At 34.9% G+C, this 18,180-nt stretch overlaps 1 protein-coding gene across 4 annotated transcripts in view; it reads right to left on the reverse strand.

Moving 5' to 3' along the window:
• NFXL1 (nuclear transcription factor, X-box binding like 1) overlaps positions 1–18,180 on the reverse strand; it is a 72,383-nt gene that overhangs the window by 30,477 nt on the left and 23,726 nt on the right. For all 4 annotated transcript variants that reach the window (XM_025887607.2, XM_025887608.2, XM_025887606.2 and 1 more), the window contains 6 exons: positions 15,428–15,518; positions 10,242–10,362; positions 9,850–10,009; positions 9,024–9,115; positions 2,562–2,583; positions 1,569–1,709 (listed from right to left, as the gene is read on the reverse strand). In XM_025887607.2, the coding sequence (XP_025743392.1) occupies positions 1,569–1,709; positions 2,562–2,583; positions 9,024–9,115; positions 9,850–10,009; positions 10,242–10,362; positions 15,428–15,518 (627 nt within the window). The remainder of the gene's footprint in view (positions 1–1,568; positions 1,710–2,561; positions 2,584–9,023; positions 9,116–9,849; positions 10,010–10,241; positions 10,363–15,427; positions 15,519–18,180) is intronic.

Consider the following 18,180-nt stretch of genomic DNA (forward strand, 5'->3'; position numbering starts at 1 on the left):
ACACACACACACACACACACACACACACACACACACACACACACACAATGGAATATTATGCAGCCATCAAAAAAATGAAATCTTGCCATTTGCAACAACGTAGATAGAACTAGAGGGTATTATGCTAAGCAAAAGAAGTCAATCAGAGAAAGATAAGTATCATATGATCTCAATGAAATGAGGAATTTGAGACACAAGACAACGGATCATAGGGGAAGGGAGGGGAAAAATGAAACAAGATGAAACCAGATAGGGAGACAAACCATAAGAGACTCTTAATCTCAGGAAACAAACTGGGGGTTGCTGGAGTGGAGGTGGGTGGGAGGGATGGGGTGGCTGGGTGATGGACACTGGGGAGGGTATGTACTATGGTGAGCACTGTAAACTGTGTAAGACTGATGAATCACAGACCTGTATCCCTGAAACAAATAATACATTATATGTTAATAATTAATAAATAAATAAATAAAAACTGAAAATGTTGTCGGTTCAAAAAAAAAAAAAAAAGTAGAGTGGTTAATGATAAAGATTTCCCTGACTATTTTTGGAGATGAAAAGCATTTCTGCCTATATTTTCTTGGTCAGAAACTTTCGTATGGCCTAGGAAATTCAGAACAGGACCCTATCTGTATCTCTGTTTCAATAGGAGTCTTTTATATTTTATTGCTATTGAAAATACTTTTATTGTTCTATGTTTTTATGTGCTGGTGAATTTAAATGTTCAAAAATAAGATTTAATATCATTTAAAATTTGATTAGCTACCTTTATTTTTCCTTGTAAAATGGCAATTTTAGAGATCTTTCAATGGTTGACTTCTCATATGCTTTAGAATATGCTTTTAGTGAATTTCACACACACATGCCCTACATCTGTGATGCTATTTACTTTATTTCCAATGAGCAATTGGGAATTTATTAAAATCGGAGGGGAAGATGAACCATGAGAGACTATGGACTTCGAGAAACAAACTGAGGGTTCCAAAGGGGAGGGGGGTGGGGTGATGGGTTTGCCCGGTGATGGGTATTAAGGAGGGCACGTACTGCATGGAGCACTGGGTGTTATATGAAAACAACGAATCATGGATCACTACATCAAAAACTAATGATGTATGGTGACTAACATAACATAATAAAATAAAACTAAAAAAAAATTGTGAACATTTCCTATCACAGATGTTAGGTTTAAAAAAATTGCTGAGAACAAATGCTCCAGACTAAAGCCAGAGATATAAATGAACAGAAGTGGAAGTGATATTACTACCTACAATCTAAATAGACACATAATTTCTGTACTTTTATCATAAAATCAAAGCCTATGTATTAACACAGTACAGTATGTTGAGAGAACATTAAAAGGCTTATTATCATGAGTTAGCACAAAGATAAAGAGAAATATATACGAAGCTATTAAAGCTGGTTGTATTAAGAGAGGCAAGGAAGGAGAAGGGATGAGGGCAAGAAGGAATAAAAAAGTTCTAACAAAATGTAAAAATACTTATGGCATAATTATTCAAAAAAATGTTTCAAGCATACTAGAAGCACATACACATTCAACCTAAGGATATTACCTTGTTTTTGCCAACGCAGGTATCAATTTCAGTTACTTTGTGGCATTCTTTCATACACGTGTGATTCTGACAACCTAAGGTTCGTCCACATACTCTCTTACAAGAGTAAGGTCCTACAGCATGGCATGGTAGTGGACTCACCTTAAAAAAAAAAAAAAAAAAAAAAAAAGGAGAAAATTAGCAACACACACAAAACCTTCTGGACCCATGTTTCTGAAATGACTCTATTATCATTTGAGAACAAGTTTCATAAAGGTCTAACACATTTTCATTACTAACAGTTATATTCAAAATCAAAGTAACCGATCAAAAAATCCAAAAAATGAATGCCAAGAAGCAAAACATTCTATTCCCAAAAGGGAAATTCAATACAACGATGCTATAGTGACCACATATACACTGGCTAATTCCCAAAAGCACAGTATATTTTATTTTTTTTAAAGATTTTATTTATTTATTTGAGAGAGAGAGAATGAGAGATAGCACGAGAGGGAAGAGAGTCAGAGGGAGAAGCAGACTCCCTGCTAAGCAGGGAGCCCAATGTGGGACTCAATCCCAGGACTCCAGGATCATGACCTGAGCCGAAGGCAGTCGCTTAACCAACTGAGCCACCCAGGCGCCCAGCACAGTATATTTTAAACATCAGCAGAGGGGCGCCTGGGTGGCTCAGTTGGTTGAGCATCCGACTCTTGATTTTGGCTCAGGTCATGATCTCAGGCTCTTGGGATCAAGCCCCATGTCAGGTTCCCTGATCAGGGTGGAGTCTGCTTCTCTCCCTCTCCCTCTGCCTCTGCCCCTTCCCCCACTGGCACACATAAGCTCTCTCTCTCCCACTCTAAAATAAAGTACATCTTTAAAAAAAAATGTGCAGATAAACTCTTGTACTTTTTAAAGCACTAAAAAAATAATACTTAGACTTTGTCATTTCTAACAATCCTCAATAGAAGAGGCATAGATTATAAGCTTTACTTAAAATTTGTGCCTGTAACTCACCTCATGCTTCCCAAGACATTCTCTGCAAGAAAAAAATAAAATGAAACCGTTACAAATTCTTCAAAAAGATTATCTAAAGCAAAGGTGCTAAGTCTACTAGTTTTATTAAGAATAAAAAATAAACATATATGGAAATAATAAGTGAAGATAGAAAACTTGCAGGATACAAAGTTAACACACAAAAGCCAATTGCTCTTCTATATACCAGCAATGAACAACTGGAATTTGAAATTTAAAACATACCACCATTTATATTAGCACAAAAAAATGAAATAGATACAAATCTAACAAAATATATACATGATCTATATGAGCAAAACTACAAAATACTGATGAAAGAAATCAAAGATAATCTAAATAAATGATGAGATATCCTATGTTCACTGATAGGAAGGTGCAAATATTGTTGCAATGTTGCTTTTTTTCCCAACTTGATCTGGATTCAACATAATTCTAATCAAAATCCCAGCAAGTTATTAATAGTGGACACCAGCAAACTGATTCTAAGGTCTGTATGGAAAGACAAAAAACCCAGGATAGCCAATACAGTACTGAAGAACAACACAGTACTGACACTATCCAACTTAAAGACATACTATAAAGCTATAGTGATTAAGACAGTAGAGTACTGTTAACAGAATGGAACAGAACAGAAAGCCCAGAAACAGACCTACATAAATATAGTCGAATGATCTCTAACAAAGGAAAAAGGCAACCGAATAGAGAAGGGATAGTCTTTTCAACAAATGGTTGGTGCTGTAATAAAGACACTGACAGAGAAAATAAATCCCAACAGGCCTTACACCTTTCACAAGAGGTAACTCAAAATGTATCACAGACCTAAATGTGGAGTGTGAAACTATAAACATAGGAGAAAATCTAGGTGACATGGATTTAATGAGGATTTTTTAGATCCAACACCAAAAGCATGATCTCCAAAGGAAAAATGGTTAGCTAGACTTTATTAAACCAAAACATCTGTCTTGTGAAAAACACTTAAATGAAAATGCTAAATGAAAACACGTAAATGAAAAGCCACAGACTGGCAGAAAGTATTTGGAAAACATGTATCTGGTAAAGGACTTGTATCCAAATGTAAACAAAATTCTTAAAACTCAATAAGAAAGCAAACAACCCAATTAAAAAATGGTCAAGATTTGAAGAGAGGACACCTCACCTTCCAAAGAAGACATACAGGCAGCAAATAAACGTATGAAAAGATGCTGAACATCATGTGTCATTAGAACACTGCCAATTACAATGAGATGCCACTGCACACCTATTAGAATGACTAAAACCCAAAACGTGGACAGGAGCATATGCTGACAAAAACACAGGGCCACAGGCACTCGCACTGCTGATGAGAATGTAACATGGTACAGTCACCTTGTTGGATGGTTTGGCAGTGTCTTACAAAGCAAAACTAGGCTTATGATATGATCCACAAAAAGTGAACCCTAATGTAAACTATGGACTTTAGTTTATAATATTATTATTCAATATCAGTTCAATTGTAAAAAAAAAAACTGTACCACACTAATGCAAAATGTTAATAACAAGGGAAACTATGTGTGGCAGGATCATATGGGAACTCTGTACTGTCTGTGTAATTTTTCTGTAAACCTGAAAATCACCTAAAAAAGATAAAGTCTATTTAAAAGAATTTAAAAATAAACATTCCACTCCCCTTCCCAGGGACTGCTTTAGAAATTGTCTTATGATCCTATTCTGGCCAATGAAATGTGGAAGGAGTTTTGCTATGGGGCTTCTGGAAAAGGCTTCTCACTCTTTAAAAAAAAAATGATGATGGTAGAAGGCATAAACAGTTTTTCTTTTTGGAAACTTCCTATCTGGATGGGAGGTTGATCAGAAAGCCAAACAGCCTGACAGCAAAGATGACACACTGAGGATAAAATAGACAGAATCTGGGCCTTTGATGATGTATCATTGCATTAACCAGCTTAACCAACCACGAAGCTGCTCTACCTCCAATCTAACCGTGCAAGGCATAAACATTATTATGTCACTTTTTATTTAGGTTCTTTATAACTTGAAGCCAAAGGCACTGCAAATGATTTAACACATATGTTCAGAATTCTTTTACCACATAGCCAAATTATGATTAAAAGTCATGTTAAGGGACAAGAAGACATGAACATTCTACTCTAAGAAAGAAATCATACTACCTGGATAGTTCATGTGACAAGTAATAATTTTAATGCATACTTTATAATAATTTTATTACACATCCACTGAAAATCATTATCAGAATTAGAAGGATCTTTATGTGTAGGTTTGTCTCCTTTTAAAATTGAGATAAAACTCACATACCATAAAATTTATACTTTTAAAAAGTACAATTCAGTGGTTTTTAGTACATTCACAAGATTATGGAACCCTCACCAGTATCGAGCATATTTTCACAATCAACAGAGAAACCCTGTAACTATTAGAAGTCACTCTGTAGCCCCTGGCAACCACTAATCTACTTTCTGTCTCTATGGATTTGCCTATTTTGAACATTTCATATAAATGGAATCAAATATTATGTGGCCTTTTATGTCTGGCTTCTTTCACTTCGAATACTGTTTTCAAGGTTCATCCATGTTATAGCAGGTATCAGTAATTCATGCATTTTTATAGGTGAATGATATTCCATTGCATGGATATACCACATTTTGTTTATCCATTCATCAGTCAATAGATATTTGTTTCCACTTTCTGGCTATTCATAATAATGTGCCTATTATTGTAACATTCGTGTCCAAGTTTTTTTGGGAACACATATTTTCAATTCTCTCGGGTGTATACCTAAGAGTAAAATTGGTTAAGTCCAAGTTTAGTTTCCTGAGAAACTACCAAACTGCTTTCCCAAGTAGTTGCACCATTTTACATTCCCATCAGCAATGTACGATGGTTCCAACTACTCCCTATCTTCACCAACACTTATGCCTTCTTTATTTTAGCCTTCCTAGTGAGTGTAAAATGACACCTTAACATGGTTTTGACTTGCATTTCCCTAACAATTACTTGAGCATCTTTTCACATGTTTACTGGCCACTTGTAAGATCTCCAGAGGAACATCTATTCAAAGATTTTGCCCATTTTTAAATTGGATTATTTGTCTTTTCATTTCTCAGTTTAAGAATTCTTTATATATTCTGGATAATATTCTTACAGAATATATGACATGCAAACTTTTTCTCCCATTCTGTGGGTTGTCTTTTCAATTTTTTTATTGTGTTCTTGAAGCACAATTAAGAAATTGTGCTTAATAATGTCCTGACTTTATTTTTTCTTTTGTTGCTTATGCTTTAGGTATCCTATGTAACAAATCACTGCCTCACCCAAGGACACAAAGGGTTACACCTATGTTTTCTTCTAAGAGTTTAATAGCTCTTACTTTTAGATCTTTGATCCATTTTGAGTTAATATTTATATATGTTGTGATGTAGAGGTCCAATTTCATTTTTTTCCCCTGTGAATATCTATTCTCTCAGCACCATGTGTTGACATAAAACATTCTTCCTCCCACTGAACTGTTCTGATACTCTTATCAAAAATCAATTGACCATAAACATATGGGTTTCCTTCTGGTCTCTCAATTCTATTCCATTGATCAATGTGTCTATCCCTACACCAACACCAGAGATTCTTAACTGCTATAGTTATATAAGTTTAAAATCAGGAAGTGTGAGTCCTCTAACTTTGTTTTCACTTTTAAGAAGATTTTGGCTATTCTGGTTCCTTCATATTTCCATATGAATTTTGGGGACAATTTCTGCATAAAAGCCTGCTGTGATTTTGACAGAGCGTATGTTAAATTTGTATATCATTTTGGGTAGTAGTGCCCTTAACAATATTAAGTCTTCCCATCCACAAACATGGGATGTCTGTCCATTTTTTAAATAACTGTTATCAAAAACTAATTAGAAATAAATTCCTACATTTATGGCCAGACTCTCAATTCTATTCCCTTGATCCATATGTCTATCTGTATGCCAGTACCACAGCCTTTGGTCTTCTTTAATTTCTTTCAAAAATGTTTTATAGTTTTCAGTGTATAAAATCTTAGATTTTTTAATTAAGTTTGTTGAATAAACAAGTTGCTTTTTTAATGCTACTGGAAGTAGAACTGTTTTCTTAATTTCATTTTCAGATGGTTCATTGCTAGGGTATAGAACTGACTTTTGTATACTAATGTTTCTTATAGCCTTACCAAAGCCACCGACTTCTGTATACTACATGATCTTGTATATGAAAAATCCTATCATCTCTAACAGTCTGTGTAAGGATTTTTCATATAAAAGATCATATCATTTAAAAATACAAAAGTTTTACTTCTTTATTCCCAGTGTGAATACATTCTTTCTTTTTCTAGTCTAATTGCTCTGGCTAGCCACCTCTAATACAATGTAAATCTAAATAGAAGGGGCAAGGGCAGACATCCTACTCTTTTTCCTGTTCTTAACAGGAAAGCTTTTGGTCTTTCACCATTAAGTACGATTAAGGGTTTTTCACTGACGCCCTTTATCAGGTTGAGGGAGTTTGTTTATCTAAGTTTGTTGAGTGTTTTTATCTAGAAAGTATGTAGGATTTTGTCAAATGTTTTTCTGCATCTACTGATTGTCCTTTATTCTTATGATAAAATAGTACTTTAATATTTTGGTTTTCATATGTTGAATCAACCTCATATTTCTGGGATATATCCCTTTTGGTCATGATGTACAATTCTTTTTACATGTTGCTAGATTCAGTTTGTTAGTATTTGGTTGAGAATTTCTGTATCTATATATAAAAGGGATATTGATCTATAGTTGTCTTTTCTTGTGATGTCTTTTTCTGCTCTTAGTATCAGGTAAATACAAGCTTCATTGAGTAAGTCAGGAAGTGTCTCCCCATGGTTAAACACTGGTGTTAATTTCTTAAATGTTTGGTAGAATTCACCAGTAAAGTCACTCATCCTCAGCTTTTCTTTGTGGTAGGTTTTGGTTACTAGTTTAATATCTTTACTAGGTATAAGTTTATTTAGATTTTCTACTTCTCTTTGAGTCAGTTTCAGAAGTTTTTGTGTTTCTAAGAATCTGTCCATTCCTTCATGTAAATTGTAACCAAAAGAGGGTAAATGTGGCTATACTAACATCAGAAAAAATAGACTAAGAAAAAAATTGTTTACTAGACACAACAAATATTTTCTGATGATAAAAACCTCCCTCCCAAAATTTTCTCTTCCCCACTGACATCTTTGTAAATATCTTGAATATCCTTATTTTACAAACAGAGAGGATATATGACTTATTCATGGTAGTTATCAGGAAGCACAACACTGGACTCAAGAGTCCTTACTCTAAAACACAATGTCTTGATACATATATATACTCCCAAAAAAACCTTTCAGCAGCACATTCCAGTCAAGTGCAAAGGAAAGACTTTTAAAATTAATTCTTTAAACTTCTAGTAAACATGACTTAGTAATTCCAGGCAGTTTTTCTACTGTCATAAAATATTTAATCCAACCTAAGATTTTGAGGAAATTAATTGAATGAAATAAGATAGGCATATCTGTTAAATAATCCTCCTGTAAGACAGACTAGGGAATTCAAAGACAATTGACTACACTTACACAAACAATTTAAGTGACTATGAGTTCCGCCCCCCACTAATCTAGACTAAAATCACATTGTTTGTAGATACAGCTCCCAATAACACTTTGCCTCCCAACCTGACTGCACAACCAATATATAAAAATATACATTCTACTTAAACTGAGAGGAAAGATGTGGAAGGACATAATGGGAGAGCTTTTAAAAGGAAATAAAAACTGTCTCTTTAAAAAGATACCTAAGACATACCAATATTCAGTTTGGAACCTTAATGGTAGAAAACAACCTGTTTTCTAATTTTACATTAGTTCCCAGAATTCTGTGCTTCTTTTACTCCTATATTCTATAACCTCTACTCAAAAGTATGAACCACTCCATGATTCATATTACCCTAGGGTTTGACTCCTTACAACCCAGTCCAGGTCATTTCCTGGGAACACTACATTCCAGAACACTACTTTCTTTGATTTTCAATGTTTCCTTCAAGTTTGCCTTACCTACAACCTGGCTCTCCTCTGTCCTCAAGGAGCTCAAAGACTAGCATGGGTATCAGGAAAACTAACAACAGATGATGATCTCTTGGATGAATTATTCTAAGTGTGAGTTGCTATGGAAATTCAGAAGGACATTAAACTCCAGCTGGGGAGAAGACTCAAAAAAAGATATCTAGAGGTTTTCAAGCAGTATGTAAAATGTACTTAGAAAAGAATGAGGCTGAAGACAGAGAGACTGGTTTATGGACTAGGCCTGAAAAAAATGATGAACTGAACACAGAAAAAGGGGAGAAGGTAATTTAAGATAAACTTAGAACTATGTAAAAAAAAACTTATTTTTTAAGTTAAAATACTAAAATACTTACATAGGAATAGGAACTTGACATGGAGGACACGGTAATGCAGTCTGAATAAATTCTGGCTCCAAAGGCTGTTCCCAAGGGCCTGTAGGCTGGTGCTACAAGTAAAATACGTAACAATTTAAAGGCAGAGGAATTAAATCATATGGCCAATATAAGAATCTAAGAAAATAGTCCCACATATCCTCTATTCAAGCAGGCTGAAATTTTTTCAAGTAACCAACAAATTGTGCTTACTGAAATATTTTATTCCATCTGTACTCTATCAGATGTTCCCCTCCACACACATCTGATGCTACAAATGAAGGCAGATTCCAGTTTTTAAATGGCAGAACAAAGACAAAGTAGTTTCCTTTACTTCTTATTAGCCAAAAGGGGAATGAGAAACAGCACTATAAAATCCAACTTCCACCACTAGAATGTAATCTCCATTATTTGTTCACTGTTGTCTCCCTAGCAGGCAGGAGACTGCTTAACACACAGGAAGGACTCAATAAATATTCACTAAGTGAATGAATCTTTGAGGAAACCAGAAGATATCTGTAACCCTGAACCACAATATATGAAGGAAGACTGCCGAACTCATGTGTATCAGGATGATAACATGATTATCACACGTTCTTAGCAAATATCCATTTACTGGTTTCTCGCCTTTTCTATGCCATGAGCTTCTTAGGACAAAAGATCAAGTCATATTTACCTTGTACCCCAGCTCCTATCACAGTGCTTAACACCCAGCAGGTACTTAATCATTGCTTGTTGAAGGACTAAGTAAAATTAAGAAAATATGACCCACAGAAATGCACTACCTCTTAATAATATATTCCCTTACCCTGCCAATTTGCTTTATTAATGCTTGATCATGACATGGAGCAGGACACAAGTGACCACATTTCTCCAAAACTTTTTGGCAAGGTTGATGACATGGAGGACAAGAGCCAAAGTGACAGCGATGTTTTTCTTGACTTGTATGATGGCAAGTTGGTGGTCGACTAAATCATAAAATACAATTTTTTAAATTACTTTTGATTAATGAACAATTATATCTAAAGTGCAATTATCTATTTAAGTATCTTCTGATTCCATACAGAACAAGAATACTGTGAATGTTAGTATTTTAGAACATTAATGCAAAATTTAAAATACTAACAATATTTAAAAATCAATATGAATTTAAATTTGCTAAGACACCAGGTGTAAGTCTGTGCAGAACCCCATACTAACCTACATTGCTCTTTGCACTTGGGTGGTCTTGTGGTACGTTCCCGGCCACAGGGCACCGTCACCTTTGTATTACCACAATTGCACTTCACATCTACAGTTTCTGGGCAGGGATAACAACTGCCTGAAAAAAAGGTCTGAAACTTAAAAAGAAATGTCCTTAACTATTCAAATGACAATCAACAACAGGATCAATGAATTTGGTATTCACACAACTGGATACTCTACAATGAGAATAAAGAAGCTATGTGAATGAACCTCACACACACAACACCGAACAAAGGAAGCCAAACACAAAGAGTATGTAGTATATGAGTCCGTTTACATATAACAAATAGGAAAAACTAATCTATACTGTTTGAAAGCAGGATGATGGTTATAAAGGATACAAGGAGGGTTTTGGAAATACTGGTAATGTTCCATTTAATCATCAGAGTTTTGGTTACCTGGTTATGTTCAGTTTGTAAAACTTCATCAAGCTATACACTAGTTATCTGTATACTTTTCTATATCCACACTGGTAATTCAATTAAAAAGTTTTAGAATTTTCTTTAAAATTTGCTAAAATTCTAGTCTAAATAACATTTAACACATTACTCAGTCATCACTACACAAGCAGAATAGATTTATCTCTTGGAAAATCTAATGTTATCAATAAACTTTTGGCTTATTTTCATACATACTAATTTTTTTAATTTTTATTGTTATGTTAATCACCATACATTCATACATACTTCTATTCAAGTACATTATTTTTAGATAAATTCCCCAATAAGAGTAATTTCTCTCATCAGGTTATTAACAAGCACAGTCAATTTACTATTACTCATGCTTTGTGAAGGACTAATTCTAAACGCTCATTTTAGGTTATAATTCCCAAGTATTTCTGTTCTAAACATTTCAAAAAGAAAAGTTATTTGGGTTTCAGTTTTTTACCTACTTTTGTTACAGGCTGGTAGGAATACACAAAAACAAAATGAAAGAAACTTTTTTAAACTGGCTATAAAATTCTCCCCAAGGCTCTGACATCATCTTCAGGGTTTTCTTCCCACTCTAGTGTTCCCACTAAGTAAGGTTCCCCACTAGAAATGAAATAGCAAGAAGGGAATAAAAGTCTTCAACTAAGGAGTGAGGATCGTAAAAGACTGCTGCCTATGTGTCAGCACCAAGCAAAATACTGAAGAGCAGTTAACCTGACAAGAAACAGACTAATGATGAAAAGTACCCTAGTTAAAGCCTCTTATAATAGTTCCTAAAAGGAACAGAAGGATTCTGATTCAAATAATGAACACAGAATAAGGAAATGAGAGTAAAAAACAACAAAGGGAAAAAAATAGATACGTACTGTACTACTGTACAAGTTACCAAATTTTTACTTCAGTGTTTTGATAAGTATAATCCAGTGAAGTCTTTTCTTGATGGTAATGCAAGCCAAGTTATCCACATGATCAAATTTTATTTTATCTTTCCAAAAGAATGACCAGGTGTCATATTTTCTAAAAGTTAATAATGATCTTTAAGTCTGTTCTCATTCAGCATATCATTTTCCACTTAATAATTTTCATTCACCTTCAGCAATTCAAACAGGAACTTACCAAACATAACACCTTTCTGCCACTCTAAACTACAGCATCACTTTTCCTTTTTTGAAAATTAAATCTTGAGAAAAATAAGGGATAATTTCTTTGAAGTCTTCCTACCGATCAACAGAATTTGTTACAGATTCCTGTACAACATGACAGATAAAGTAGCTTCAATGATAGTTTTAAAATGAAAAAGCAGCATACAGAGTGCAACTCCAGTGACCAGTGGGTCAACAGCCAAAATGGGTACTCATCCAGTAATTCCAGAACCATAGAAACAGATGACCCTGAACTTAAAGAACTGTAAGTCAAACTTTCATATTCACAGTGAGAACACGCAGTGTGCATCCTTTTCCTGTGAGTTACAGTATAACCTTGATCATGGTGTCTCGAATGATGGAAAATGGTATGAAATAATGGTTCTATGTATCTTATGTGGATCAAACAAATGGTGAAAGCTGCACAACACATCTTCCACATACTTTCCATTAAGGTAAATTGTTAGGGGCTAATAAGCTTCTTTTTTAAAAAAAATAAACGCTCTGCCAAAAAAAAAAAAAAAAACTGAACCTGGATCTGATCAAACCTCTACATCCCACTAATAATTTATAGGAAATACAGGAGAAAATGTCAAATGATACCACAGAGAGCAATCTGTAAAATGCAGACTCTGTGACTAAATAAAGCAACCTCGTTTCTCAAATAAGAGACAAGGAAAAAGAAAAGGAGACAGAGGAGGGAAAGTAGAGATTCACAGACTTTAGAGACATCAACCAATTGCAATATGTCAGTCTTACCAGGTTTTTGAGTCATACAAACTAAATTAAAAAATGAAGATATTTATGACACAAGATAATTTGAACAGCAGATATTTGCTGATATTAAGAAATATTTTAACTATTTTTAGGTTAAAGAATCCACCTTTTAGAAATGAACACTGAAGGATTTGTGGGACTTGCTTCAAAACAATACAAGCGTGAGATGTCTTTTGACACTCCTCCACTGAGTACGATGCTTGCTCTACCCTTTCTGCAGGTACTCTGTTATCAGGTTAAGGACGCGCCCTTCAATTTCTAATTAAGTTTACATCAAATATGAATGTTGAATTTCATCAACTGTTTTTAGACATTTACTAAAATAGTTTCACTTTTCCCTTAGACTATTAATGCAGTGAATCACATCATTAGATTTACTAAAGTTAAACCAATCCTACATTATTGGAATAAACCCAACTTGATTAAGAAAGGTTAAGGTTTTAGATAGCTAAAACTATCATACTGGGTAGCTGGATTTGAGTAGCAGTACCTTTAATATTTTACAAATATGTTTGAGTTAGATTGGCCTATAATTTTCTTACTTTCCTTGTCAGATGATATAATGAGTTGGGACATGTTCCTTTTTTACATATACTCTCAAATAGTTTATGGAGAGACTGAACCTACATACATACACACACACACATCTTAAATGTTAAAACTCATGTGTAAAAATCAACTAGGCCTGGTGTTTCCTTGGTGAGAGAATTCTAAACTATTGGATCCAATTTCTTTAATGGCAATACAACTACTTAGGTTTTCTAATGAAAGGAAAGGCCAGTGTTTTAACAACAGTCAACAAGATCCCGCACGTATTCTTTCCCCAGCAATCCTCTATCCCACCATCTCTTTGACCTCATCTCCCATCATCTGTCCCCTCTCAAGGGGGACACTTACTTCAGTCCTCTCTGTGAGTTCTTTCAAACGCTCCTGTCTCAAGGCCTTTGCAATTACTGCTTTCTTGCCCAAAACACTATCCCACACCCTCTTTCACATGGCTTGTAATCCCTTACTTCTTTCGGGATTCCTCTCAAATGTCATCTTTCTAGAGTCCTCTCCTGATCACACTAGAGTTTCTTTCTATAATTGTCACTACTTAATATTCCATATTAATTTGATTACTTACTTATATTCTAACTGGGGTAGTAAAAAAATAAGTTCCATTAGAGCAGGGACTTTGTCAGTACTGTTCACTTACATATTCCCAGTGCCTGGTACTTAGTAGACACACAAAAATACTTTTTTAATTGAATTAATGACTAAATTTAGAGTCTAACAAAATCTAATGAATCGATGATATAATATGACCTTCAAAAAATAAAATTCTTTCACAATTTAAAGACACCAACAAATCAGAGAACACTCACAGGAAAAAGTCTATGGGGTTAATTCAATCTGCCACTTCTCTTAACAGGGAGGCAATGTGATAGGATGGAAAGATCATTAAAGTGTGAGTTCACATCTGACCCTGCAACTAGTTCTATGACCTTCAGCCAAAAGTCTCTTTGCCTGTTTCCTTACTGTACAAAACAACAGTAGCACAATATACTTTTTGAACTTTTGAGAGGATTTAGAGATTAAGGGAGGTATCTAGCATCCACCTAATCCCAAAGGAAGATAATAAAAACAGTATAGTTTGTCCCAGGTCATAATGCCACTAACCAAGCTGCAGAGTCCAGACTTCAATCCTAAAGTCCATGCCCTTTCTACTGCCCTATAAAATCAGTATTCCTTTTCATATCAACCGACTCCAAACAGGTAAAGTTAACTCAGTTTTCTTTTTTAAAGAGAGACAGTGAGCACGAGCAGGGCAGGGCTAGGGTAGAGGGAGAAGCAGTCTCCCTGCTGCGCAGGGAGCTGAGGATGCAGGAGGCTCCAGCCCAGGACCAAGATCATGACCTCAGCTGAAGGCAGACACAACCAACTGAGCCACCCACATGCCCCGTTAACTCAGTTTTCAGTGTCTAATAACTTCAGCAACCCTGACACCCTTTCAGGAGGTCTAAAGGTCTCACATGCATAGCGTAGTTTTCCAGACGCCATGGGTCAAGTGGTATAATAACAAATTGCATGCAGAAGCACACATGTGAATTTTGCCTATTCTCCAATAAGGAGACATTAAAGACATTTGCAGAAATGTAAAACAATATCATTCCTCTCACTACATTTATTCAGAAAATAGTGTAATTTTAGTCACAAAAAAATGTTACTATATTAAGATGTAATGGGTTTATTATTGCTTTTTTTAAATAAAATCATAAACATTATTACATTTTATTTTAACTTCAAATACAATAAATACCAATAGATAAAACCAACATTACCAAAAGGTCATTGGTTACAAAAAGAATGTAAGAGGATCCTGAAACCAAAAAGGCTGAGAACCACTGGCTTAGGACACATCCAATCCCTTACTAGACTTGATTCCATATAAATGTCTAAAATTCAAAATAACACTGAAAAATCTAAGAACATATTAATTATTATAAAAACTATGTGAGAAGGTTAGGAAGAAGTAAGGAAACAACATGGTGTTAAAGACAGAACAAAACTTTTATATTCAGAAGGCCTGGTTCAAATCTTAGCTATCCTGCTTTACTAGGTATTTCTCAGAGTAAGTCACTGAAGTTATCTACAGTTCAATCTCTTTGTCCATAAAATGGGGAGACTGGTGACTGCCCTACCTTCTCAAGGTTGTTAAGAGTAAGATAATGAATGTAAAACTTTCTTTATCAACTATAAAGCACGGTATCAATAGAAACATTAAATTACAGCTATTGTTAAATTTTACCTCTGTGGCAGACAGATGGACATTTATGGTTTCTACATCCTAAAGTCCGTCCACAGTTTTGATCACAAGGTGGACAGTTTCCAGGGCAACACTGAAGGGAAAGCAATATATAAAGAACAGGTCATTTGAAAACCACACATAATATGAATGTCATTACTAGTTATTCTCAGAACTCATGAAAAGCAAAAGATACTTCTTTTCACCATAAGAATAAAAGTACTCAAGAGGATCAATATTATTCTAAATAGACAGACTGTATTAAGAACTTATAAATTTAAATAGACCATGACCTAATTTAATGAAATCAAGCTAAATTTCCTTGCCCTTTAATTATTCTGTAACTTAAAACAGTCCCATTAGATAATTTCATCCCTACTTATCTATGCAGAGATGGCCAATATTAACGAAAGGAATGGATTTGGTCAAATCTCACAGTCAATTCAGGCAAACAATTAAGTCTATCTTTTAAATTATTTAATGAAAATAAATCAATGTATGGTTCAATGTATAGATTAGTTTGGCAGTAATTTTCAAACCCTGGCATCAAAGACTAACTAAAAGAGAGAAACAGAGAAAGACTAATTGCTTCTAACTTTATTTTCTCACCTCCCTGTCTTCCAATCCATTTGTGCAGACCTCCCCCAATTTCATTCATGAACGCACAGCAACTGCTTAAAGCCCATCTTGCCATCCTAACTCCTTCCTTGACCTCTCATACATCCAAACTTTGGGGAAAAAATACAGACTACAATTGTCTTAAAGAAACTTAGAGTTGTAACCAGCTTAAGAACAAGTTTCAGTGTATAAAAATGGCTCAAAACAGAATACACACTATAGAAAAGCAACTAAAAGTCAAAATAGTTCATTCAATTAAGCAAATATTTACCAAGTAGTACTATGTGCCTATCACTCTGCCAGTAACAATGGGAGAAAAGAAAAAAAGAAAGTTATGTGGTCCATGCCTTTCGACATATTTCTGGTTTTGACCATGATGGAGTAATAATGATCAGATTTACTCTTCGCTTTTAAACAACCAGAATATCAGGCAAAATATATGAAGCAACAGTTTTTAGACATTAGACAATCAGGCAGCACAGGACAAGAATCTCTAAGAGAAATAAACAAGGTGAGTTCTATGATAGTACTTGCTTAGACCTGGCGGTTCCCAGGAAAGAAGACCACAAGCAGAGTCTGGTGGTCTCACCAAGTTGAGCAGACAAAATTCATAGTTCAGAGAGGTCAGTGTGGCTAGAATTTGTGGAGAAGTGGTAGCAGTACAGACAAAGTTCTGGAGAACTCAAGAAAGGACCCCTTGAGTCTTCGGCTGAGTAATGGTCTTTACACAGGAAACTACCCAAATCTGAGAAAGAACCACTGGAAAGAGAAGGTACAACCATTTCCAGAAATTATTCAAGGCTAGGAATAGTTTGTGTTCCCTATGGACAGACTGAAAGAACCTCCTAATATACAGGCATTAAGTAGAGTACTTAGAAGAATTATTACCTCAGTAATGACACCAAATTAGCCCTAGATAAAAGGGTGGCCTCATCCCACCTAACAAAATTAAGCCTCAAAAGAACCAAATGATCTCTAAATAACTTGACTTCAACCCAGAATGAAGCTTAAAAATATTTAAAGAAATACAAAACAAGGGGCGCCAGGGTGGCTCAGTCGTTAAGCGTCTGCCTTTGGCTTGGGTCATGATCCCAGGGTCCTGGGATCGAGCCCCATATCGGGCTCCCTGCTCCTCGGGAAGCCTGCTTCTCCCTCTCCCACTCCCCCTGCTTGTGTTCCCTCTCTCGCTGTGTCTCTATCAAATAAAGGAATAAAATCTTAAAAAAAAAAAAAAGGAAGAAATACAAAACAAAACAAAACAAATCTCCAGCATCCAAAAATGTAAAGTTCACAATGTCTGGAAACCAATAAAAATTACCAATCAGGAAAATATCATCCAAAAGGAGAAGAAAAATCAATCAATAGCAATAGACCCAAAAATGATAGAGGACAGAATCAGTAGGCAAAGACATTAAAATGGGCATTATAAAAGTATAGCCCACCCACATATTCAAGAAGATAGAAAAAAGCATGAGCCTGCTAAGGACAGACACGGGAGACAAAAAAGACTCAACTCCAATTCCCAGAGATAAAAAAGTACTATGTCTGAGATAAAAAAACATAGGAAGGGATAAACATCAAATTAGACAATGCAGAAGAAAATTAGTGAACTGAAGACAAAGCTACACAGGCTAAAATAAAACACAGAAATTAAAAGGACTAAATAATAAATGGAGCATCAGTGAGCTGTGGGACTTCAAGCAACATAACATACAAATCATTGGAGTCTCAGAAGGTGATGCATGGGGGAAAAATATCTGAAGCAACAAAGAATGAAAATTTCACAAATTTGATGAAAACTATAAACAGATCAGAGAAACTCAACAAAAACTAGGCTAAAGAAACAAGAAGAAAGCTATACACAGGAACACCACAAATAAACTGCTGAAAACCAACAGTATAGGGAAAAATCTCTAAAAATAGCCAAAGAGAAAAGAGACATTACATACAGTACAGAGGAACAAAGATAACAATCACAGCATACACTTTTTTGGGAAAAAAATGCAAGCTAAGGGATAATGGAGCAACATCTTTAAAGTATGGGGGAAATGTTGTCAAACTAGAATTCTACTGTAGAAATATTTTTCACAATGGCTGAAGTCATTAAAGGTAAAAGACGTCATGAACAGCATTATAAA

Source organism: Callorhinus ursinus, unplaced genomic scaffold (assembly GCF_003265705.2).
Source record: "Callorhinus ursinus isolate GAN/ISIS: 27379988/994484 unplaced genomic scaffold, GSC_fseal_2.0 scaffold4, whole genome shotgun sequence".
In the NCBI taxonomy this organism is placed as follows: domain Eukaryota; kingdom Metazoa; phylum Chordata; class Mammalia; order Carnivora; family Otariidae; genus Callorhinus; species Callorhinus ursinus.